The sequence below is a fragment of the Nicotiana tabacum genome, chromosome 8, assembly GCF_000715075.1.
Source record: "Nicotiana tabacum cultivar K326 chromosome 8, ASM71507v2, whole genome shotgun sequence".
NCBI classification, from domain to species: domain Eukaryota; kingdom Viridiplantae; phylum Streptophyta; class Magnoliopsida; order Solanales; family Solanaceae; genus Nicotiana; species Nicotiana tabacum.
In genome coordinates, this window is record NC_134087.1 from 3,420,091 (window position 1) to 3,445,800 (window position 25,710).

The following is a 25,710-nucleotide window of genomic DNA, read 5'->3' on the forward strand; positions in this document are numbered from 1 at the left end:
AACTAGAGAGAAAAAGGTCACTATCTCAATTATTGAATACTAGCGTCTAACCAGTGAAAGGCTTGACTTCCTTCATCTTCATTGCTCAATTTTTCGCTATCTACTTCTCTAAATTTTTTTTGTACCCATTCCATTTTGATGGGGGATGACCAGATTAAGAGGAGATGACAGACCTACTTTCATAAACTTCTAAATGAAGAAAGAGATCAAGATATTGTACTAGGTGAATTGAGGAATGCCGACAGTCCCCATGAATTAAGTTATTGTAGGGACATTGAGGTCGATGAGGTCATGGAGGCAATGCGTAAGATGAGAAGAGGCAGAGCTACCGGGCCAGACGAAATTCCGGTTGAACTTTGGAGGTGTGTGGGTAGAGCGGGCTTGGAATGGCTTACTGGGTTGTTTAATGTTATATTCAAGACTAATAGGATGCCTGAAGAGTGGAGGTGGAGTACAATGGTTCCGTTGTATAAAAACAAAGGCGATATCCAGAGCTGTAACAACTATAGGGGTATCAAATTACTGAGTCATACCATGAAAGTCTGGGAAAGAGTGGTAGAAATGAGAGTGCGAAAGACGGTGTCTATTTCAGACAACCAGTTCGGGTTCATGCCGGAGAGATCTACCACAAAAGCTATCCACCTTATTAGGAGGATGGTGGAACAATACATGGATAAGAAGAAGGATCTCCACATGGTGTTTATTGATTTAGAGAAAGCGTACGACAGGGTTCCTAGGGAGGTCTTATGGAGCTGCTTAGAGGTTAAAGGAGTCCTGACGGCCTACATTAGGGTGATTAAAGACATGTATGATGGAGCTAAGACTCGGGTTAGGACAGTAGGAGGCGACTCTAAGCATTTTTCGATTGTTACGGGGTTACACCAAGGGTCTGCGTTCAGCCCTTTCCTATTTGCCTTGGTGATGGATGCACTAACTCATCATATTCAAGGAGATGTGCCATGGTGCATACTATTTGTTGATGACATAGTTCTAATTGATGATACACGAGGCGACGTCAACGAGAGGCTAAAGGTTTGGAGACAGGCCCTTGAGTCTAAAGGCTTCAGGTTGAGCAGGACGAAGACGGAATACCTCGAATGCAAATTTGGGGCCGAGCCGACGGAAGCGGGAATAAAAGTGAGGCTTGACTCTCAAGTCATTCCTAAGAGGAGTAGTTTCAAGTACCTTGGGTCAGTTATTCAGGGGATCGGGGAGATCGACGAGGATGTCACACACCGTATAGGGGTGGGGTGGATGAAGTGGAGGTTAACGTCGGGAGTCCTGTGTGACAAGAAAATGCCAACGTTACTAAAAGGTAAGTTTTATAGAGTAGTGGTTAGGCCTGCCATGTTGTATGGGACCGAGTGTTGGCCGGTTAAGAACTCACACATCCAGAAGATGAAAGTAGCAGAGATGAGGATGTTGAGGTGGATGTGCGGGTATACAAGGATGGATAAGATCAGGAATGAAGATATTCGAGAGAAGGTGGGCGTGGCTCCCATGGAGGACAAGATGCGGGAAGCAAGACTCAGATGGTTCGAGCACATTCAGAGGAGGAGTACTGAGGCACCGGTGAGGAGGTGTGAATGACTGGCTGTGCGAGGAGAGGTAGAGGGAGACCTAAGAAGTATTGGGGAGGGGTGATCAGGTAGGACATGGCGCGACTTAGAATTACTGAGGACATGACCCTTGACAGGAAAGTGTGGAGGTCGAGCATTAAGGTTGTAGGCTAGGGGGAAGTTGTGAGTATTTCTACAGCGCACTAGAGTGAGACTAGCTAGTTAGGAGTTAGTCTTAGGATGCTACTGGTCAGCTACTGATGCAGGGCTTTATCTGCTGGATATTATTATATCTTCCATCTTTTTCGTACTTCCTATATTTCTTATATTGTTGTTATTTTTATTTTATGTTATTTTATTATGAGTCTATTGTAGTACTAATATATCGTCTCTTGTCGCTTTCTTGAGCCGAGGGTCTCCTGGAAACAGTCTCTCTACCCTTCGGGGTAGGGGAAATGTGTGCGTACATATTACCCTCCACATACCCCACTTGTGGGATTATACTGGGTTGTTGTTGTTGTCAATTAGAATGGAATCACAGAGATGTATTTGTCACAGAAATACACCTAGCATCATTATCACATTTTGTTTCTTATTGTACAACAATGAGTTGGAAACCTCAATTCCAAAAATTAAATTTTTGAGCATCAATAGCAGTGTTACTTGTAAGTAAGATTGACAAAGACGACAGTGACACAGAAATGCTTCGTAACGCTTGCTCATGTGTTCAACGATGACGTCGATAATGAAAATGGTGTTGCTGCCACAAGAACAATGTACTTCAGCTTTCGTCAGTTACAAAACAAAAACTTCAGCTCTAGAGCTGAAGTTCGTCAGTTACAAAACAAAAACTTCAGCTCTAGAGCTGAAATTCGCCAGTTACAAAAACAAAAACTTCAACTCTAGTGCTGAAGTTCGCCAGTTACAAAACAAAAACTTCAACTCTAGAGCTTAAGTTCGCCAGTTACAAAACAAAAACTTCAGCTCTAGAGCTGAACTTCAGGACCGACTACTAGAATGTTGAAGTTTTGCGTGATTGCCTTTGCTACTTCAGCCCCATATGCTGAAGTTATGCGAAAAAGCGGGTACACTTGCAATTTTTTTTGCAAAGCGGGCACAAGTTAAAACGGACACAAAAAGCGGGTATAGATGCAAATGCCCCATCAGATTCGCGGTAGTATAACTAAGAGTTAATATCCTAAAACTCTCTTAAGCTGTCATATTTTTTGACAATTTCTCACTTAAATTATTCGGCGCTCCCAAAATCCCTGAACTATATTATCCTTCATGTTTAAACCCTTTTACTGCTTACCTGGCATAACATATGTAATAACTCGCTTGTGAGCGGAAAAAAAGCCATTAAAATGGCTCATTTAATTGAATGTAATGGCTAATTAACCTTAACCCTATTTCAACGTTATTTTTTTAAATTTTCTCCGTATTTTCTTTATATCTACCTTTTCCTCATTTTTTCACATTCTTTTTTTTTCATATTTTTTTGTCAACTCTCCATATGAGTTCCTCCGGAATTTTTTTTTCTCCCTTCTTGATTTCTCTAAAATGATTTATTCTCTTTTTTGTTTTCGTCTTCTTTCATGTCTTACACATATTGTTGAAAGAACACTCATTTAAATCTTCTTACTAAACCTAACACCTTGTAGATCATAAAGTTAAATCTCTTGAACCTTGTTTGTGCCGGAATTAGAGAATGTACTTGCTGACTGATTGGTTTCTTATCGAAATTTTATTTTGTGTAATCTTGTTTATGTAATATAAGATAATTTTTAATAAAAGCAACACTATATGCCTTCATTGATTTATTTTATTGTGCTGCAAAGTGAATATAAATAATGACTTATTCAATTGGAGTTTAGCATAAAGGATGACCACATTTAAACCAAAATTAATACATTATATTAGATATTATTTTGGCTAAAACACCTAGAATTAATCAGTCATCCGAGAATAATACATCATGAGTAAACTACATAAAAAACTTAATACAAACCATAAATTAATATAGTTAGATAGACACACTTCTAAGAATTCAATATAGGGTTTAATATATAGGGAAATATAGGTCAGGAGGATTTTAAGGACACAAGATAGCTTAAATAGGTAACTGACAAAAAAAAATGATAGTTTAGGAGGGTTCTAGACTAAATTAAATAGCCACGTGTAGTGCCACATAACACGTTTTTTTAGATAATTAGGAGCATGTACTAGATACACTTCTAAGAATGTAACTAGGGGGTTTAATATGAAGGACAATATATTTCAGGGGGATTTTGGGGACATCGAATAGTTTAAGTAAGAAATTGAGAAAAACGTGATAGTTGATAAGGTTTTAGGGTATTAACTCTGTAACTAAAGAGTGAAAAAGAAAGGTAACAGGAGGTCCACTTTAGCAGCAAATATTAGTACTAGCCAATAAAAGATCAAGCCTGCATATGTACACATACATCAGAATTCAGAACAATCAATCAATATGTCAAGCTAAGTCTAGTTCTGTTTACACCAAGACTAGAAACTTACAGGTGCTTTCTATTAATTCCAAAGGGCTTTGCTGGATCATGATTGAAGGATCCTACATACCTTGAGTCTAGTATTGCATCATTTGGTTGACTCTATTTTCCTCTAGAAGAGCAGAAACATATCTTGACAATTCTTCAGATTCAATACTAAGGCCAAACTACCAGCTTCCATGTCTTTTACTATACAAAGCAGCACATCTCTAGCTGATACAAGTGGGACTGATATTTACATTACATGCATTTGTCATGCAAAGCCGTAGCATTTCGGAATCTCCTGTCCATTCTCCTAACACTGAATCGCAAGCTCCACAAGAAACAACTCTCCATCAAATCTCAATCCAGAGGATTCGGCAGGCTGAAGCAAACCATCTACCATACCACCAAAGATATAGAAGTTACGGCCTGAAGGATCCACACAAGCTCGGTGAAATGATCTGCCACCAGGGTTATCACCTTTGGACTTGAGCCGTCTCCACAATTTAGTCTTTAATCGCTCTGGATCTGCAGGAGTCCCAGACTGCATGATGGATGTCACTAAGCCGATATCCAACACCCAAAAGTCATCTTTTCTGTGTCTGTAGGAATCTTCTCCTCCGTGGATTAGCAGTCGGCCACCTATGATGAGATTGGCCGAGTGACCAACTCTTGGCAAGGCCAACCCCTGGGGTATATTTTGCAAGTCAAATAGTAACTGTACCCATCTCCAGTGACCTTCAGATGTATCGAAAAGCCATACATCATTAAGCACCTCGTAGCCCAAACCCCTCCCTCCAAACAAAATTGTTTGGTTTCCTCCAACATGGGTCAATGTATGCCCAGAGCGAGATGGAGGAGACGGATGAGTCACAATTTCTTGCCAAACTCCAAGATGAAGATTCTCAGACAGTTCTAATACCCACGTATCTCCCAGTCGCAAGCCATTCAAACCAATCCCACCTTGAATCAGCATCCTCCTTTTATCAATGCTACATGCAGCATGAGCGCCTCTTGGTGGAGGCGCAATGGAACCAACATCAAGTAGCCACCAGGACAATGTGATAACAAATGTATCATGTACCGCTACTTGACCGACCCACGTATCATTTTGGCGGGCGCCATGATCATTTATTCCTCCAAAAAGGACTAGACAATCACCAATCACAACACATGAGTGACCAAAGCGGCCACTTGGGATCCCTGATTCAATCTTGTTCCACTTCAATATTCTCCTGAAGTCATTGCCAACATATGCTACCCATGTATCATCCAGATGCTTTCCTAAAGTATAGGACAAATAACACCACTTTAGGAAGAAATATTACTGATATGAAGCCACGGTTATCTACAGACAAACATCAGAAAGCCAATTACTGCATATGAAGCCACGATAATCCACATAACTAATTTTATAATATGTATGCTATTCAGTGTTTAGATGTTTGCTGTCATCTGAATTTAAGTTTTCGCGCTAAGCGAAGTTGTGAAAGATGGCTTACTGTGATCCATGTCTAATGTTAGTTCATTTCTCCCCTTAAGCTAACTCTTTCACGATCTTTTCAAAATTTCTCTCAGTAAATTGAAATTCATCACAGTTAGCTTTTAACTAGAAGAATACAGCAGAATTTATATATCTATCCCAAGAACATATAAAAGTTTTAGAACTTCTCACAAGCTTGCATGTGGTGCTTCATGTGTAAAGTAAAGCCAAGACACTGATCACATGAATTTCATTCAACATGGTCCATTAAATAGCCAAAACAAGAGTATCCTTCCCAGCATATCCGAAAACCTAAATAAATAAAAAGATCTCAGCTCTATTAATGTAAGAAGCAGATATCCAGTAGCATATAGCAATACCGAAAAAGCTCCATGACATTAGTCAGCAGTACCCTGATTTGTTTTCTTCAAATGGAATAGCCCTATGAAGAACTGAAATGAGAGAAAAAATCTAAGCTTGAACTAATCAAGAGAAAAATACTTACTAGATCACTATAAAAAGCTGAGCTTGTAAAAGAAAACAACTAATCAAGAGATAGGGAAGGAGCTAGAGTATCATGTACGGGTTCGGAAGACCCCAATAGCTTTTGCTTAGACCAGTATTTGTATTATGAAATTCATTAAATATGTATAATTTAATTGCAAACCTAGTAAGTAAGGCGATCTATGGATTCGGTGGCAATTTTACAACCCATATGCCTCGGTCAAAAGAAATATCCTTACTAGATCACCATAAAATGCTGAGCTAGTAAAAGAATACAAGCACAATGACTTACACAAAGGCCAAGTATATGCTTCATCTGAGCATTAATCAATAAAACCATGAGAACAAGCAAAAATGATAGTAATAGGAAACGAATTAACTGAGTTTACCAAAATCTTTTAACACCATGTGACTTTTGCCTTAATGACCTTTGCCTTAATATCCCCTTTTCATTTCTTTTTTTCAGCAGAGGAGGAACCAAAATCCTTGGAAATGCAGTAAAAAGATTAATGAACATAGCAAAAATTTCAGATTTATGAAAAGTTTAGTCAAGAAATCAAAATCCATTAATGAGAATACTGACTGACCTCCCTCGCAACCCCCACCGAAGAGAACTAAACAACCAGAAACAAAATTGAGAGAATGAGAAGCTCTAGGCCGAGGAAGAAGCAGCTCTTCATCTCCTCCTTGTGGATGTGTAGTCAAGATTCTGTTACAGTAAACAGAGTCCAATTGGTAGATTTGCTGGTACAGCTTTTTCCAAGGAAATTGCTGTTGTTTATTACTGTCAGTAGCAAAGGATCTGAGCGCATCAATGGATGATTGACCCCAATCTCTACGGCAAAGAGATTCCCAAAAAGGGTCAGAGTAAGTGAGAGACCTGAATTTCTTACAAGTCATAGCAAAGCAAAAGATTGAGTCTAAAGGTAAGAGTAGTAATATGGAGAAAAGATGGTCTTGGGCTATTCTTGTAATTGGAGATGATCCATTGATAGAAGGATTGCTGCAGCTGCTGGTTGTAGCCATGGGAGATGAGAGTGAAGAGCACACGCTGCTGCTGATTTGTTGGGATATTATGGCTCTGAATTTTTACCTTCTTGTGTTGTAGGCGGAGGGCTCTGTTTTTTGCTCTGGCTTTGGTCTTGTTTTTTTTTTAACCATAATTCAACTTTCATTTTACTATACCAGAAGCAGAGCAATTACTTTTCTTTGGTTGCTACACTTCCAACCAAGAGGTTGTGAGTTCGAGTCTCCCCAAAAGCAAGGTGAGAAATTTTTGGAGGAAAGGATGTCGGGGGTCTATTTGGAAACAGTCTCTCTACCCTAGGGTAAGGGTAAGGTCTGCGTACACACTACTCTCCCCAGACCCCACTAAGTGGGATTATACTGGGTTGTTGTTGTTGTTGTTGTTGACAAGCACCTCGTCATACAAATCATTTGGTAGCTATTTGTACTTTCTCTCTCATTCCTTTAAAGTCTAAAAGAGAAATCCGGAATGCAAAACCTTCCTTATAAATTTAAGGGAAAATGCATAAGTACCCCCTGAACTATACCCGTATTCCCAACTACACACTTTTTCTTTGCGGGAATCCTATTATCCCCCTAAACTTATTTTAAATGGAATTATTTGCACCCTTAACACTGACGTGACAGAGTGTGTGTATTTCACTCTCCTTAGGAAAAAACGATTTTCAGATTATTTTTTATTCTTTTTTATCATTTTTTTCTTACTTTTTTTTCCTTTTCCTTTTCCTTTTTGATATGAGGGATAAGGAATAATTAAGCCTTAAACTAAATTTAAGAAGAGTCTATCTCATGTTTGGTTGGTAGAAAATTGCGGTATAATTAATTCGGGGATTGTAGTATTTTTTTATCCCTATGAAAATATGGAATAACTAATCTCGAGATAACTAATTTCGAAATAATTAATTCTGAAATAACTTTTTTCCAACCAAACGATTCTTAAAAGTAACAATACGATACAATACAATAGGAACAACCATCCAAACAAGCCGTAACTTTCTTTTTTTGTTACTACATTAGAGACAGAGGATTGGCAGTAACCTTTTTTTGGTTTGTTTGTTTGTTGGTTTTAGTGGACACTGGGACAAGAAATGTCAGTGAGGATATTTGTCATTTTGTGTTTTGGTGGAAAAATCCAGTTTCATCCTCATCATCTTGGTACTAGGCAATCCAATAAGGAGGGTCTAGTTTAAAGTTCACAAATCAAATGGCGTTAACGGCATTCTCTCCCAATTCCACACTCCACAATCGCTTTCCAAATAATATATTCTTATCCAACACTTAGGCTTTAGTTTTAACGAGTCAAAGTTGGATACTGGTCGAACTTACCGTCAGACCTCTCTATAACATTCATATATAACACTTTTTTACTATTAAAATTAAATTTTTTCGAAACTAATTTTCATGTTATGTTATAATATACTATCTCTATAGTAACACTTTACTATAATATCCAAAAATATTCCGAACAAACAAGACTATTATAAAGAGATTTGACTCTCTATAACATTCATATATAACATCGTTTCACTATAAAAATTTAATTTTTTCGAAACTAATTTCATGTTATGTTATAATATACGATCTCTATAGTAACATTTTACTATAATATCCAAAAATATTCCGAACAAACGAGACTATTATAAAGAGAATTGACTGTACTAATAATTGAGATAAAAGATTTACAGATAGAGATTCTATGTTTAGGTGATAATCTCACTATCCAAAGTTGAATATGATTGATTTCGCCCTTAATCAGACCCATATTAAAACAAAAAATATTGCATCCACAGTATCTTCTCAGTCATTGAATTGCTTTATGAATAATTGCTGGGAGAATCTATCAAACTAATTGTCCTTGGCAGATGAAATTATAAAATAGTAAAAATAGAAACAATGTCATTTGCATTTTATTTAACAGGCAGCACTAAACAGTACAAACGTACGTCTATGAAAATACCTAATTTTGACAAGTATACCGGTTCAGCATAATATACTAGAGTTTGGTAGCAAAGTATATCGATCCAGCATAATATGCTGGAGTTCATACACAGGTGCACCAAACTCCAGTATATTATGTTGGACCGGTCTCTGTTACAGCAAAATAATAACTATTTTCCATTGATTTGATAAACGCTGGCTCTTTTTGAATGACCAGTCTGAAAACTGGCTATACCGTGCTATTTAGGACAAACGTACGTCTATGAAATACCTAATTTAGGCAATAAAAGTGCTTTTGATCCCATGATTTATTCTCTACATGGAAATTAGATGATTAGAAAACATAGGATTCAAGTTGACAGACTTTAGTTTAAAAATCAGCCCACAACTAACCCCCCCCACCCCCACCCCCACCCCCCACCCAAATCCCCTCCAAAAAAATCCCTTTTTAGTTGCAACAAGTTCATACTGTCCCAGGAAAATGTGATGAGAACATTCTTGAAACACCATCACCAACAACCTTACACTACAAATTTAAGTTGACAAAGGTCCACTTTTCTGAAAAACTCACCCCACCATCATCAATAACCTCTATAAGGCTATAAGTTAAATACTTCCGCAGAAAAAAGTGATGTACTGATTCTTGTAACAGCATCACCGACAACCCTAGACGACAGGTCCAGCTATCATTCTGACCCCTTGAGTCAAGAAGATGCCTACTGCAATGGTCATTTCTGCAAATTGTAAACTTGGCCTCCATTTATCAGTTTCCAGAGAGCTGCTTTGGCTTCTTCTAGTGTTTCAACTGAATGACCGACTTCAAACGATATTCTCTGTACATTGAACTGCGGGAGATAAAGTTAAAGGAAAAGTTTAAAGGGTATGTGATGAGAACAACTCTGTATATATACTATATTAAAAGCACGAGGGTTCTTAACGAAATGTCGTTCGTTTTTGTATCCTTTAAAAATCAAACAACAAACAAACAAACAACAACCAATAGAATCTCACAAGTGGGGTCTGGGGAGGATAATGTGTACGCAGACTTTATTCCTATCCCGAAGGGGTAGAGAGGCCGTTTCCGAAAGACCTTCGGCTCAAGATAATATGGGACAAAATTATAATTTGAATTATTTTCTTAATATTTACTACTTTAAAATCAATTAAAAGTTTGCTTATCAAAACATTCGTTATTTAAACTAGGTAAAAAAAAGTCCTAAATATTACGATATTAATATAAAAGAGCTTTATTTTCTTATAGGTGACTTTGATTTTCCTGAACACGAGACGTAAGCATATATTGCTTCTTCCAAGTTTTTGTCTATTTCCTTTCTTATTTGATTATTGCTAATTTAATTATTTTAGACTAAATTAATTAGATTATTAATAAATTTATTCATTAAAACTTACTACAATTATAAATGATAAATATATAAAATTTACCAAATACTAATTATCCATTAATTAATTTTTTCCATCCCATGCAATTAAATCTGTGTCTTCTATTCCTAATCATGCAAATATATATAGTTATACTTAAGAGTTACAAAAGTACATCTATTAAATTAGATATTTCTTCCTTTTATACTAGCTCAAAAACTCTTCTACCATTTTGAAAAAAGAGAGATATGCAACACCTTATTATAGCCTTTTTATTAATGTATAGGTGATTGTGATATGGCTACATAATGTATACTAACAATATAAGTATTTTTTATACTATAGTGAATTGTAACTTGTGATAGCAAGTTAAAATTTATTTGTAATATATTATCAATTAATGCTTAGATATAATTAGTAATTACCTTATAATTAAATTGATTCTGTAAATAATTTATACATATTTGAATTCATGCCTATGTCTCTCTCCAATTGCCTTCCACCAATGAAAGTAACACTTCTCAACTTAGAAGTTTAAAAACAAAGAAACAACTTCTATTCCCTCTAATCCAAAAATATGAAAGTTTCAAAAAGTTTCTGAAGCTTCAGCTTGATGAGTATTGTATATTGTCTTCATCTTAAATTCGGTGAGAAATCATGAACAATTTACTATGTTTCCATCATAGCAATAGAAACATGATCACCATATATAATTAACTAATATATATATTTTAATTGACATGTACCAAGTAATGAGTGTTCAATTCAAAAGAAAGTTATGAAAAATCGTTTTATTATAGATACCCTAATAAGAATTATATTTGTTGTAAGTTTACCTTTTTCAACTGTTTTCATTAAGATACCATTCAAGTATTTCTATGGCTAGAACTTTTCTTTTCGTTATTCTTTTGTAGGATTGGTTTTCAAATTGCTTTTCTTATGTAGTTTTGTTTGATTAATTTTTATTTCCCTCTTTAACTGTAGTTGATTATTTGAAGGCTTAGTAATTGTTATGATTAATATTGGACAAAGATTTACATGTTTAGATTATCAGTTTTGTGTATTCTATTTTTAGTCCCCTAACTTATTGGATAGGTGCTTGATAGAATAGTATCTTTACACCTTATGGGCAGTGCTATCAAAGCGAAAAGCGCAAAAAAGCTCTAAGGCCGGTTGTGGCTTTAAGCGCTAATAAAGCGTGGGCTTTAATGAAAAAAGGCGCGATTGGAAAGTAAAAATATGTATATGCAGTCCAAGACCAATAATTGTAAGTATAAATAACAAATATATGGACAAAATTTGAAAAAACATTACGATAAAGCGAAATATCAATTGTTCAATGTCGCCTTTTCACGATTACATTCATTGGCAAGGAAAAATATGTCTTAGAGCTTTGATGGGACACTGAAGCGCCCACAAAGCGAGGCGAAGCGCTTAACATGTTTTGAGCCTCGCTTTAGGGCTTAAGCGCGCCTTTGACAACACTGCTTATGAGAAAACAAAGTATTTGATCGTCTGAGAGTTAACTAATGAATTTGACATTGCTGGAGTAAAAAATGTTATTTATTCAATAAAGATTAGATAGTAGTTTGCTAAACATTCACTAAGGTGGTGGATGCTTCATCATATGATTTTAGACCTTCCAACATTGTTGCCCGTTGGTAAAGTTAAATATAACAAAAAATTAAGCATTTAACTTTTGAAACTTTACATTCAAGTCTTTTTTTTTTCAAAGAAGTTCTAAGAGTCGAGAAAAATCTAAAAGAGGTACTAAAGAAGTTTCAAGGTTTGGTTACTGTGTATATCTTCCTAATTAAGTGATGACGCTTAATAATTTTGAAATAAGAAATGCACCTTTTTATAGTCTTTTTGAGATTGTGATATGGATTTTAGTTATATTCATATCAATGGAATTTAAACTTGAAAGAAACTAAAATTCAGTGGAATTAACATGGAAGACGTTAGAATTTGATGGAATATATCTACTTAAAAGGTAAACTTAATTTGTTTGACTGAGGATTGAATAGTTCTATGGGACATAGTTTCTTTCTTTATCGTGCAATTAAATAAGATTAACAATAATCTTTTTCATGAACGTACATTATTTTTTTTATTTTTTTTGTAATAATTCAAACATAAATTTAATATTTATTTATTTAACTTCACAAAATTTACACGCGCAACACGAATACAATAGACTAGTGAAAAAAGAAGCAGCAAACAGAAAGTACCTGTGCACCTTGGCGGACACGGACATCTGTCCCCTTGCTATCTATTGATATCAAAGCAGCATCATCCACCTCAACTTCTTGCGACAAAAGATCTTTTAGAGGCTTTGAAAAGATTGCATTGAGCTCCTACAGAATCACCAGCACATTCGCAAACTTAGTCAAAGAAAGGAAAGGAGGCAAATGAAGCCATGTTACCTACTAGAATGGAAATACAGTCTTACATATCACACGCTTATAAGTTCTAATAGTACTTCTAAAAAACATAGCAGCATCAACAGGCTGCCAAAAACATACCTTAAGATTTTGTTCACCACCATCAACAGCAATTTTGTCAGGCTGAAGCGTCTCATACTCCTTGACATCCACCCACGCAACAGTTCCAAAGCCTCCAATAAAATATATATCGCTGTAATAATTGATAAAGCAGGTAAGTTCTTTGGGCTACAGATTGCTAATCATTCTCTTAGCAACAATCTGCAGCGAGAGCTTGCCTTTTGTTTCCATCTTTTCAGATAAACTAATCAAAGAAAGTGCAGATGGTAGAGGAATCTTTTCAAATTCAAACTTAGACATGGTAGATAACTTGGTAGATAACTCTTCATGTTGTTGTATTCAATTAGCAACCACTTATGGCTCATCATAGCTGGAAAAACACCAGTGGTAGAGCCAGAATAGAAGTAGATAACCTCCAGCAATCATAAAATAAGCACTAAAAGTGCAGCAGAGCAAAAAAATTTGAAGTGAGATGCAAGAGACCCCTGGCAAAAAAGGTGCCTGCTTTGCTCGAGAAATTATAACGGAAGAATGATTTATCCTCTTTCTATTTTACTACTGTAGAAAGACATTGGCAGCGAGAGAAGCCATACTGAACTGCTAGAGACAGTCAACATTTTCCTTGAAACAGAGTCAAGCTAACCAAAATGAACAGTAAACTCCACTACTAAAGAGATTAATAATTAGGTTACAAACAGGTTGCTTAAGAATAAAATGCTTACAATGAAAGCTTGGAATATAAGGTGCACCCATTATTAGTCGAAAGGCATTTGTCAGATGCCAGAACACACACTAGGCAACTTAAGTGAAAAGATGAATTCAAATAAAAAATTCCGAAGAGGCTCATGGTGTAAAAGAGCTAAGCAGAGTGAACGTGCACATTAATTTGTATACTGATTCTCCTTTTATCATTTGAAATAAGAACCCAGCTAAATTACCTAGGAAAAAAGGAGCTAACCTTATATTTTGCATCCTAAAGTAAAAGAAATTTCCCCATTGTTGAGAAGGACCTTGCTGATGTTTTGCTATATACTGCTTGTGCGCCCATTCCTGTTGAAACAACCGAACCATTTGTTAAGATAATTGCAACATTCATAACATATACAGAGAAGTCGACAAACTTGGCTCAACCAACAGAATATAAGCGCAATTACAGCTTTAGCATTCACATCAAAATCGCAGAATTCTACAAGTAGCATTTGAAAGAGGATTGCAGGATCAAATATGAGATGGCAGCAAGTCATTTTATTTTATCAAGTGAAGTGTAGTTTATTAACAATGGAATGGAAAACTCCCATACACAAGAAGTACACCAAAAAGTAGAAATCTACATAAAGATATGACTCCAAAGAGGACAGCAAGTCGTCAAAGAGAAGGTCAAGGGAAATCGACCTAGGCAGAAGAAACTATACACACCGTGCAGAAAATGAATCCTTTCCTTCTTCGTCCATTCCAAAATAATGCCCACTTCCCTGGAATGGACTGATTTTAAAAACATTTTATAACCAAAAGTAACATGGGTTATCTTTACAACCTCCATCGTTACACTTCACTATGCTATATTTCTATCTATTCAAATAAATCACAAGGGAACCTATGGGCCTTGCATGTGGAGTTCTATATCTTTATACAATACTAATATTCAACTGTTCTCTTACTATCTATAATAAGTCAAACTCAAGAATTCAACCTGGGAAAGGTTATTGCGGAGAACAAACGGCCATTTGATTAATCATAAAAACAAAAAAAAAAGGGCAATCTTTCTCCTTGAACAAACTGTCCTAGACATCTTCATAAAAAACTGGCCTTGACCATCGGAGAAGATGCCACTTAGATGAATTTGATATGATGCCCTTGCAGGTCCGGCTCATAGCACTTCTTCAAAGTGTATCAAGTAAATCAAACCTTTCTCTTAACAAGAGTAGAGAGTAAAACACGAGAGAAAGGAGAGAAATAACAATACCACTAGGGTCTGATGTGAGAATTGATTCTGGTTCATATGTCAAGTGACCAAAAATACTAGGTAGACAAGGGATGGTTACATCGGTAGAAAGCTAGAGGCATATGCGATCATAAATGAAGCATTTCCCTGAAGTCTTCTATTTTTTGCGTTTCCATTCATTTGATTAGGTATTATAGAGGTTGTAAAAAGCAAAATGTAAAAAGACAGTTAGGAAAGACCACATATATCTAGCGTACGTGAGCATTTAAGCAAGCGAAATCTCATCATTTTAGGAAACAAAAAGGATATCTAAGAATTCTCTTAGCATTTAATGTCAGTGTATTTGATGTTAATAGGAATCTGAAAATAATCACTACATTGCAAGAAGGTTGTTACCTGTTGATCTTCAGGTAGCGGATAAACGTCACCAAAAATCGTTACCCTTGCATTAGATAAACCACTCCATCCTGGGATCTGAAAAGCCAAAAGTTCAAGAAACTCAGAGACATCGTATAAGCCCGAAGTACTTGATGTTTCTGAAATAGATCACAAACCTGTACAACTAGTGTGCATCTTGGGTCAGCCAGCAAATTACGGGTGTGTATAGCTAATGGCGAAAATGAAAATATTGGATCTGCCGAAACAATGAGAAATAACTATTTGAGCACTGTCTGTAATATATACTGGAAAAGGCAGCATATATACTATTGTGCAGATATAAGTTTTGCTTCTAACATCAAATCAATAACATCATTTTTACAAGGATTTTCAATTAATTAAATGTCTGCACTCCATGTTCAATGTTTTACAACGTTAAGGTACATTAATGCTGGAAACTCAATTTAGTTTAAGAATATTTACCAACAATTTACCTAACAATTTCCAGGGGCAGTCTAGACAAACCATCCAACAAGGAAACTCAATGCATGAGTTGATTCCAGATCCTTAACCACAATTGTTCCGTTGAAATGCTCAAAGTAGCCAATAAATAATAACTTTAACCAAGACCAAAGTGGTTGCTTTTAATAGGAAGCCTTTCTTAGTGGAGATACTGAAAATAGAGCTTACCTTTAGCCATGTGGGGCAGCTATGCCAATTGCACATGGGGTCAAAATACTACTACTACTACAACAACAACAACAAACAAACAAACACACACAATGGAATCCCACAAGTGGGGTTTGGAGAGGGTAGTGTGTATCCAGACCTAACCCCTACCTTGTGCAGGTGTCTGGGGAGGGTAGCGTGTACGCATAACTTACCCTTACCTTGTAGGGGTAGAGAGGTTGTTTTCGAAAGACCCCCGGCTAAGGCCAATTTGGGCATCGGTCTTGGGCGAGCAGGCGCAAGAAAGAAGCTTATTCTCCATGCTAAACCAGCACAGCCAACCAGCTTACTTATGGGGTCAAAGTGACCTATACTTATTGGTAATGAATATTACCCAAAATGTAGTTTTATATTCGACCTCCTATTCTAGCCTTTCAACACTTTGATTGTATGAAAACCCAAAAGATGGCTAAAAATAAAGAATTGTTCTGACACTAGAATGTAGCAACTTACGTCCCATGGAATCTGGCGCGAAATCTACAAGTGAACCAAATGGGTAGCCTTCACGCCGATGATGCATCCGGGACATCACAGTGCATAAATGAGCAAACCTAGCCTAGAACAATGGTATATAACAATGAAAAACACACAAAGATTTTACATTTACAAATCTCTGAAAAACTACAAAATATCTGCTAATGCAAGGAATCTACCTGTTCCATTAGATTGCGGACAGCTAAGGCAGGTTTAGGTAGGCCATGAGCTGAGGTTGCACTTTGTACGCCTCCAGAAATGGGAGTTCTGAAAAGCCCAGCCCTTGTACCCCCACCAGTTGATTGCTCAAGGGGTGTAACCACTTTTGGAGCTTGATCCAAACCATTTTTCTTTGTTTCTCTTTGATCTGAATTATCCTTCAGAATATGAGAGAGTCCATCACAACAAAGCTGAACTAGCCATTTAGCATAACCAGTAATTGACTATATCAAGGAAAGAGATGTATGATTCCTCACGCCAAAGGAAAAAATAAAAGATAAAGCAAGAAGAGATTCTTCAGAATTGTTGAACATTGTTTGGATAGGTGACAAAATATTCAGGGCCACACTTCTGATCTAAAAACTGCCTGAGTCTGGAGGGACGCCACTTCACCACACAAGGTTTAATTTTTCTTTTACTTCCTGTGGGGAGCATGTGGTTTATTGTGTTTATTTGATGCACAAAAAAAGAATCTTCCTGTGACAAAGTGGAAAACTAGATATAGAGGAAGTGGTACAATTTCACGCTCTTTTGGACACATCTATATAATATTTAGAAGAGACGTCTTTCTTGATAAACATGTAGATTATCTTATTAGGAAAGTATTGAATTCCTAGGCTTTAAACCGTATCATTGTATTCGAGAAAATCACCACAATAGAGGACTAAACTTGAGCAATCTCTGTATAACTGACGTGATACAGAGCTTGTACTAAAAATTTAAATTAATCTTTAAATGCTATGAGAAAAACGAGGCATATGCAAGACAAAGCTTAATATTTATTGACAAGTGGCCTGAATATTATCCAATACTACCCATGGAGAGGAATAACATGATAGTGATTCCTGCAAATCGAGATGCAAAGTTTTCACCAAATGGTAGGGGAGAAGTTTTACAAAGTTTACCAAGCACATAATATGTGGAGCCATTACCTGAACTACGACATTAACATAACCTAGGAATAGGATCGCATGCAAGTGAGACCTGATTTTTCTGAACTAATAGGGGTTGAATTAGGTCCAAGGTTCATTTTGTTTCTCATGATATCAAAGTAAGACCCACCCAATTCTTGTTTCATACGATGTTGTGTCCCCCATCTTATATTTGTCCAGTCCTAGGCGTGCACATTGTCCATGGGTGAGATGTTTGGCTTTTTTATATGGTTGTGCAGTCCTCAATCCTCACCTAATGAGCTAGCTTTTGTGGTTGAGTTATGCTCAATATCCGTTTCTTTATCATGGTATCAGAGTCAGGCTCATCCCAATTTATTAATCGATGTTGCGCGCCCATCTTATATTGTCCACACTTCAAATTTCTAGTCTTGGGCACAAGGGGGTGTTGGTTTCTCACATCGGATGGGTAGTGGGCTAAGTTGCTCGGACTCGGGTGCGGGTATCCGATACGGGGACGGATCCGAGTATAAGATTCAACAAAATCTAAATTTTAAGATTCGGAGGTGCGGATCCAGATATGGATACGGGTGCGGGGATTCGGCTAATAAAAAATAGAGCTATAAAAATATTATAAATTTTGAGAGATATTGTGTGAAAAACTTACATGAATATTGTAGAATTCAATCTTTCATTCTCCAAGATGGACATTATTCTTTCATTCTCCTAAATCTGTTTTATTTTTTATTTTGAGAAATAAAAATCTCAATTTTTCTCCCAAATTTGTCGATAGACTCTGGTCAAAGTGTCCGAAGTCAGTTGACCGAATCCAGGAAGTATCCTGCTCCCGCTCCCGTACCCGTCTCGTATCGGGACGGGGACAGCACCAAAATCGAAGTGTCCGCGCAACTTAGGAAGTGGGTACTTGGACTCCTTATATGATCTTCACCTCGTGAGCTAGTTTTTGGGACAAGTTAGGTCCAAGGTTCATTTTCTTTATCATACTTCAGCCATGATCCAAAAACAGAAGAACAAAATATCTAATACTAGCTTTATAGGGCGAATAATATTAGAATCTGACTAGATAATTAATAAAATCTTATATATTTGTCCGAGACCTTAAAGAGTAAGTAGAAACACAAAGAAAAAGTTTCAATATTTACGACAAGCTATGAAGAGCTGAGAGAGGTTTTACCTGTGAAAACGAAAAAATTGGTTCAGGAACTAAAAATCCATTATCATTCTTCAAATCGTGACTATCCTCTTCTTCAAAGCCGCTTTCACCCGACAATTCGGCACGGGTGAGCACTCGTCGGGGAGAGCCGCAGCCAAAGGAGCTCGTAGACGGAAGGCTAAAACTTAACTTAAGATTACCAGTACTGGTCCTATTAAACGGTTTGATGGATTGAAATGCTGACGGCGTCTCTGAAAACCTAGAGACAAGATTGGAGCTTGAGAGAGCTGCTTCCATGGAGGAAGAGAGAGCGTGTGACGACGCCATGTTTAAGAATTATGGGAAGGTGCGGGGCAATGTGAGCTGAAGTTCAACGTCCCAAAGAGTGTAAAAAAGGTGGCTTTAGCAAAAAGGAGGGCGTCTGCGGAAAGCTAAAGCAGAAAAAGCATATCATGACAAGCCATGGACCACGGTTTGTACTTTGCAACGGCGGAGTTTGATCTGGCCCGGCTGAGAGAGAAGGTTGGTGTTGATCCGTCTATGTACAACGGCCCACTCGTTATCCGGCCCAAATTGGTAAAGCATCTGTACTTCTTTTGGTTGAAGAATTAAGGAATTTTTACGTTCTATGTATTTCATTGTATTCACTGTCTCGCTATATGCTCTGATGGTAAGCAACCCCCACTTCCAATCGAGAGGTTGTGAGTTCGAGTCTCCCCAAGAGCAAGGTGGGAAGTTCTTGGAGGGAAGGATGTCGGGGGTCTATTTGGAAACAGTCTCTCTACCCTAGGGTAGGGGTAAGGTCTGCGTACACACTACCCTCTCCAGACCCCACTAAGTGGGATTATACTTGGTTGTTGTTGTTGTTGTTGTAGATGAGGAGTCGAGGTGTATGTTCAAGGAGGTTCACTCCGGCGTTGGTGGTGCCAAAATCAACTACTTTTTTCGATATTTTCGGTAATTTCTCTGAAGGTTGCTATATTTTTGGGATGTTTTTCGGTTGAAAATATTTTTATAACTGAAAATACAAAATTTGTGTGTTATAATTGAGTTTGTTGAGTTATATTAGGAGTCTATTATGTTAATTGATTCATTTTCAGTTTAAAAACAGTGTAATCCCCTCTTTCGCGCCGTGAATACAATCGAATACAATAATTTGTTCAACTGTAATCCCATGTTTCACACCATGAATACAATCGAAAAAACTCGAATACAAAAATTTATCTAGCTGTAATCCCCTATTTCACGTCTGGAAATGCTACTGTATTCATGAATACAGTAGCTTAAATACACTGAATATACTCTAAAAAACCTGAAAACATAGCTATAGGAAGTAATATAGTAAATGGTAGCTACAACTAGCTAATAACCACTAAAACATAGTGGTTTCTGAAAGTTTCTCTTAAAAAAAAAAAGATTACCCGCGCATTCAATCGTCCAAACTAAAAATAACCGGCAGAGATATATAATATAACTATAATACCTTCTATATAATATTTTATAATACTTCAAAGTTTGAAGTTAACTAACTATAATAATCCTACTTTTGACTAAATTTACATTACTATGAATGCCCACAATTTTGTATTGTAAATATTGGAATTGTCTTCTTTTGGGGGTAAAAATTTGGAAATTGTTCATCTAGAGCAATTTATGAACTCATTTTGCTGATCAATATATTCTTTTTATTGTTGAAAATAAATAGGTTGTTACAAAAAAACATAGATAGTGTAAAGAAAAGTAATATAGAGTGCGAGCCTATCTACAAAATATTAAGGTCAATACACGAAATTTTGTTTTACTCATATGAAATCATTTAAATTATTATCTTCTTATGATGCTTCCTAAATCAAAAATATAAATAAAACGATAAATAATTCTATATAAAAGAGTCAAACCAAGTATTTGGAGGAAAAAACATTCAACAGTACATGAAATTGAGAAAAACGTAATTAGTAAGTAGACATCAGCAAGATTAAGAATTTTTAAGTGAAGAGATAATCTCGGATCGCCAAATTTAAAAGTAGAAACTACCCCTATAAGCGATTTTAATTTTGACTGATAATTGAGTAAAACAAAAATTATTTACAATACCAGTGTATTTCATTTGTGTCTGTTTGTGTTCTCCTTTTCACTACATTCCGTTAAAACTTTTTTAGGAGACATTCCAAGTAAAATATCAATTAGAAGTTTTTTACTTAACAAAGATACTTAGATATAAATAACAATCACTATAATAAAAATAGCCATCCATTATAACTATATTTAAATTGAAGAGAAGGTAAATATGCCATACCTGTCAAATTAAAAACCAATAAGTAACTAAAAACTTAGAGTAAGAAAAGAGAACCTCTCCATCAAATTCTACTTAAAGAATCTCAAATAGTGGTTGATGGAAAAATTTTATCGGCAATTTGGTGATGAAAGTTCATAAATTATATTCAGTCAAAGGAAACCAGACACATCTTTCTCTTCCATTTTTTCTGATTGCATCATGACTTTATATCGTGACTTTTCATAAATTTGTTCTTTTGAATTGTAATTTTAATATTTAATTTTATATATATAGTACTATTCAAAAGTGAGAAGCTCAAAACTAAAAAATTGATATATATATATATAATCATGTATAATCATGTACATGGGTAGAAAAAGTAAAGAGCGAATATAGATGGCTACTTATGCAAAGATCCCGAATTAAGAAGAATTAACTCTACCTAATCTCTTAAACTAAAAATAACCGACGAATGTATAATCAAATATATAAATATATAATCTATGTATATCGCCAAAAAAATAAATAATGAATTTAGCCGGCTATTTGTGTAACCAACCCTTTTCTTTTCTGTATTTCTTTTTTCCCTTTTTGGTGCCTTCTTTTTTCCTTTTGAAAGGGGGATTGGAGGCGGATACGGAATTGAGAAGTACTGGCTTGGCATCAGATAAGAAATATAGAACAAAGAAAAAATGAAACTTGTAAACCAATTGAGTCTAACTATCAAGGCTTACACTCTGCATCTTGGCATAATTGGTAAAGTTGCTACCATGTGATCAGGAGGTCACGGGTTCAAGTCGTGGAAACAGCTTCTTGTAGAAATGCAGAGTAAGACTGCGTACAATAAATCCTTATGGTCCGGTCCTTCCCGGGATCCCGCACATAATACACTATAGAAAGAATGAGCTGACTCCAGTCTTGGCTCTCTTGACAGTATGACATGGGTACCATATTCTTTAACTTCTCTTTTAGTCAGGGAAAGTTTCTAAAGCTTCTTTCAAAATTTGTCTTTGTGATACAAGTTTTCTTTGTAATCTGAGATAGATGTTAGTATGTTCTTTTCTCGTAATAGTTTGATTAACTTTTCAAACGTTTTCCAACCTTTTACATTATGATAGATTTTCATCTTTAATAGTATGATATAGTTTCCTAATGCAGCGTAAATCTATAAAATCTTCATAGGCGATATAATCTATCAAACTAAATTTAAGTTTTCTTAATAAATACACTTTTACTAGATGATTTTATTTTAAATTCTCTAACTAAACATCTACTTGTTATATGTTAGTAAAAAAAAAAAAAAAGTATTAAAAATCTAAGTTTTCATGATATACGGATTGAGACAGCTTAAATGGAACGATATAAACAACAACAATTCATATAACTAACCATTTACTTCGCATTGAGGTGCTTTTGTAGTTATCTCATAGTACATCAACTTCTTTCGTAAGATGTGCAAGAGTGTGACATTATAGTTGCACCTAAGGGTGGCAAGTGGGCCGGTTAGGTCCGGGCACGGTCCAGGCCCACAAGCCCATATGAGTAGTGGGCTTAAACGGGCCTACCCGTTTAAGCCCGGGACCAGGAGGGCTTGAGACCCAAGTGGGTCGGTTCATTGAAGAAGCCCGTTAGGATCGGGACTGTTTGGGCCCGGATCCTAAGTGGGCCAGTTCAACCGGTCCTAAACGGGCTCAAACGGGCCTAACAGCTACTTTTTTATTAAAAAAAATTAAAAATAGCCGTTTGGGCTTTCTGAAATAGCCATTTAACCCCATTTAACCCCCCCAACTTTGTTTTAACCCCAAACTTTTTATAATTACACTTTTTCCCTATTTTCAACTATAAATACCCCCTCATTCTTTCATTTTTCTCACAAAATCATCAATCTCTCTCATTTCTCAAACTCAAATTGAAGTATTCAAGTCTTCAGTCATCTCTCATTTCTCAAACTCAAATTCTTAATTCAAGTTAAATCATGCTCGGTGATTCTAGATTGCGCCCATTTGTTTTGGGATACTTTAACGTCGTAGAGGAAAATGAAGAAGTTTACATAATAAAGTGCAAGAACTGTGGTCGAGTCTACACTCGTCGTCCAAAGTTGGAGGGCACAGGCTGTTTAAGGAGACATATAAAGAGTTGTTTTGCGCGTTCTTCAAATATTCGTATTTAAGATGTTAAGTTGATTTGAGACAATTTGTGTTATTTTAAAATTATTAGACGTATGATGCTTAATGTTTTAGTTTGTTAGATTAATTTGAAGTATTATGTTGAAGGCATTGAACTTTAATTTGAAGTATTAAGAGAAAATGCATAAAAACTCCATTCAACTTGTCCTGGAAAATTATTGACACACCTAAACTTTACGGGTGTCCTAACACCCCACTATTGTTTAAAGAATTGTATTTATTTACTCCCTCATAAGCCCTCGCCAGCCGCGCGTCTTAGGCAATCGAATTGAGCGCGTTCTTACTCTCTTTTAATCGTTGAAAACACCCAAAAAAAAAGAAATTTTTAACGTTAATATAACCCCCAACCAACGGTAAAATCCCCTCTTCCCAATATTTTACCAAACCCAATTGAAGAACCCTAATTTCTTCTTCTTCTTCTAATTTCTGCCGAAATTCCATCAAATTGCCCTTTGAAGTTTTAATCTTTGAAGGCAAAGGTTAATCTTTCTCCTTTTTAAGAACTCTAATTTCTTTCTTTTATTATTGTAATGTCTTTCTCCTAAAATCCAATTATCTGATCTTCGAAAGCAAATGCAAAGTATCTGACTTTGATATTGTCTTTTGTGTTGTAGGTGTTGCAATACCTTCAAAAGGCTTGAATTTGACAAGGCTTTGCACGGAAGAGGAAGAAAGTGAGTCAAGTAGAGAAATTCGATACAACCATGGCTATGTGCTGCCTTTGTTAACAGCTTGGACCCCTCGAAACCCAAGAAGAAGATATTGGGTTTGTCCATACTATGGGGTAAATGATAGTAAAAATTCTTTCACTAATTGAGTTGTGAAAAATTATCATTCATTAATTTTCTTTTGTTATTCATCTTAGGGTCCACGATCTTGTGATTTATGGGTTTGGAAGGATTCTGAAATTGATCCTAGGTCCAAATTTGTTATTCCAAAATTGCTTGACAAAATAGATGAACTTGAGAATGCATTAGAAGGCTTTGAAAATCTTGCTAAGCCGAGGACAACTTTAAAGGTTGAAAACACCATAGAAGAGGACAAGATGAAGAAGATTGAGGCTCAATTGGTGAAATTGCAAGATGATATGGAGAAGATGAAAGAGAACGAAAAGAAGTGGAAGAGTAAATTGGCTAAGTCAAAGGCTAGGGAAAATGTACTTTGGTTTACTATATTGGGGATGTGTATTATTCTTGTTGCTTGTGGGTATCCAGGAATCTCATTGAAAGAAGATGCATGAGGTTGCCATTGTGAATCTAGTTTTGTCATCTCAATATGAATGTAGTTGTTGCTTGTAGGTTTTATTTTGTATGTTTACAATGGACCTTTCATTTCAATGTAAGCCTTTTGTAGTTTTGTCATCTCAATATTTTGTAGTTTTCTCATCTCAATATGTATGTAGTTGTTGCTTATCAATTGTTGTTTCTAAAGAAGCGTTGTTTTTACATTGTAAAGTAAACTGCATACTGCATAAACTTCAGAACCCAACAATCAACAATAGACACACAACAGTGCTAAGTTTCCTTGTCACCAACCAAATTATTTAATTTCATCGCCAACACACATACTATCAACCTTGTGATCCCATCACATTTCTGACTTGTATAACACATAGATCACCAAAACATCATATATGCATTTGTTGCATAAAAGTCACAAAATGAGTTAACAAAACAATTGTTTGTTGTCATTGTAGCAACAGCAAAACAAACACCAAATGTAACAAAATGCAAAATGCAGTCTATAGCTACCTAAAAATCCTTATCAAAATACAGAATTGCAGTCTATAGCTGCTTAAAATTTTAGCATAATGCAGTCTATTGCAATACAGTCATCAACAAAATAATATCTTCATCAATTGGGTTGATTTGCAGTGGTGCTTTCCTGACTCAACTTAGTAGCCCTAGACCTTGTTTGAATGAGTTTCTTGCCTCTCAATTGTTGAAGCTGCCTTGATGTCATAGCTTCTTTACCTTTCTATTTAACACCTCGTGTTGGTTGATGGCCTAGATCTACAGTTACTTCTGCCGAAGACCTCACATTCTTAAAGTTTGTAGATGACATTCCAGGCTGCCAAAACCCAACAGAAATCAGACAATGAATTCACTAAATATGAGAGTTTGTGTTAGACTTACATTTTGAATTTTAAAGCCACTTTGAGTGTGTAAAACTCTCATCCCAACCATCCTTGTTTTCTTATATTGTGTTCTTACATCAGTGCTAGTACCAACATCCTACATCAAACAATCAAAAGTAAAAATCTGATAATTATTTAAAAAAGAGAAAGAAGACATTAAAGGGAAGAACTTCACCTTTTCTTTATAACATTTTGGCCTATTCCTTCCTCTTCCAGTACTTTGCTTTGGTGGCTTTGAACTACCAACACTTGCAGGCACAAAACTTGCTGAAGTAGCAGCAGTATTACTTCCAGCAGCTTTTGCACAGCCCCTCCTGTTATGACCCTTGTTATGAGAATTGCTACATGTTATTTCCACTCCACTTTTGGACAATTTTTCTGTCTTATTTTCACCTGGCTCTTTTC

General features: G+C 36.1%; 2 protein-coding genes across 5 annotated transcripts; both read right to left on the minus strand.

Annotated features, from left to right (window-relative positions):
• Positions 1–3,962: 3,962 nt before the first annotated feature.
• Positions 3,963–7,205, minus strand: LOC107810894 (F-box/kelch-repeat protein At1g51550). 3 transcript variants are annotated; one of them, XR_012693856.1, is made up of 3 exons: positions 6,443–7,204; positions 5,742–5,861; positions 5,211–5,350 (listed from the first exon to the last, which is right to left on the minus strand). XR_012693856.1 is itself a non-coding variant. In XM_016635728.2 (2 exons), exons 1-2 carry the CDS (start codon positions 7,077–7,079, stop codon positions 4,380–4,382), a joined length of 1,410 nt encoding a protein of 469 aa, XP_016491214.2. In that variant the 5' UTR covers positions 7,080–7,205; the 3' UTR covers positions 3,963–4,379. The 3 variants fall into 3 exon arrangements, 1 of the variants encoding a protein (XP_016491214.2); XM_016635728.2 differs by lacking the exon at positions 5,742–5,861 and having other exon boundaries at positions 3,963–5,350; positions 6,641–7,205; XR_012693855.1 differs by lacking the exon at positions 6,443–7,204 and having other exon boundaries at positions 5,742–6,436.
• Positions 7,206–9,310: 2,105 nt separating this feature from the next.
• On the minus strand, positions 9,311–19,149 carry LOC107810895 (uncharacterized). 2 transcript variants are annotated; one of them, XM_016635730.2, is made up of 9 exons: positions 18,729–19,148; positions 16,604–16,801; positions 16,404–16,506; positions 15,398–15,477; positions 15,240–15,317; positions 13,860–13,951; positions 12,923–13,034; positions 12,629–12,754; positions 9,311–9,862 (listed from the first exon to the last, which is right to left on the minus strand). In XM_016635730.2, the coding sequence occupies exons 1-9, from the start codon at positions 19,032–19,034 to the stop codon at positions 9,746–9,748; spliced, it is 1,212 nt and encodes a 403-aa protein (XP_016491216.1). In that variant the 5' UTR covers positions 19,035–19,148; the 3' UTR covers positions 9,311–9,745. The 2 variants fall into 2 exon arrangements, with proteins under 2 accessions (XP_016491216.1, XP_016491215.1); XM_016635729.2 differs by having other exon boundaries at positions 9,504–9,862; positions 16,604–16,867; positions 18,729–19,149.
• Between the last annotated feature and the right edge of the window lie 6,561 nt (positions 19,150–25,710).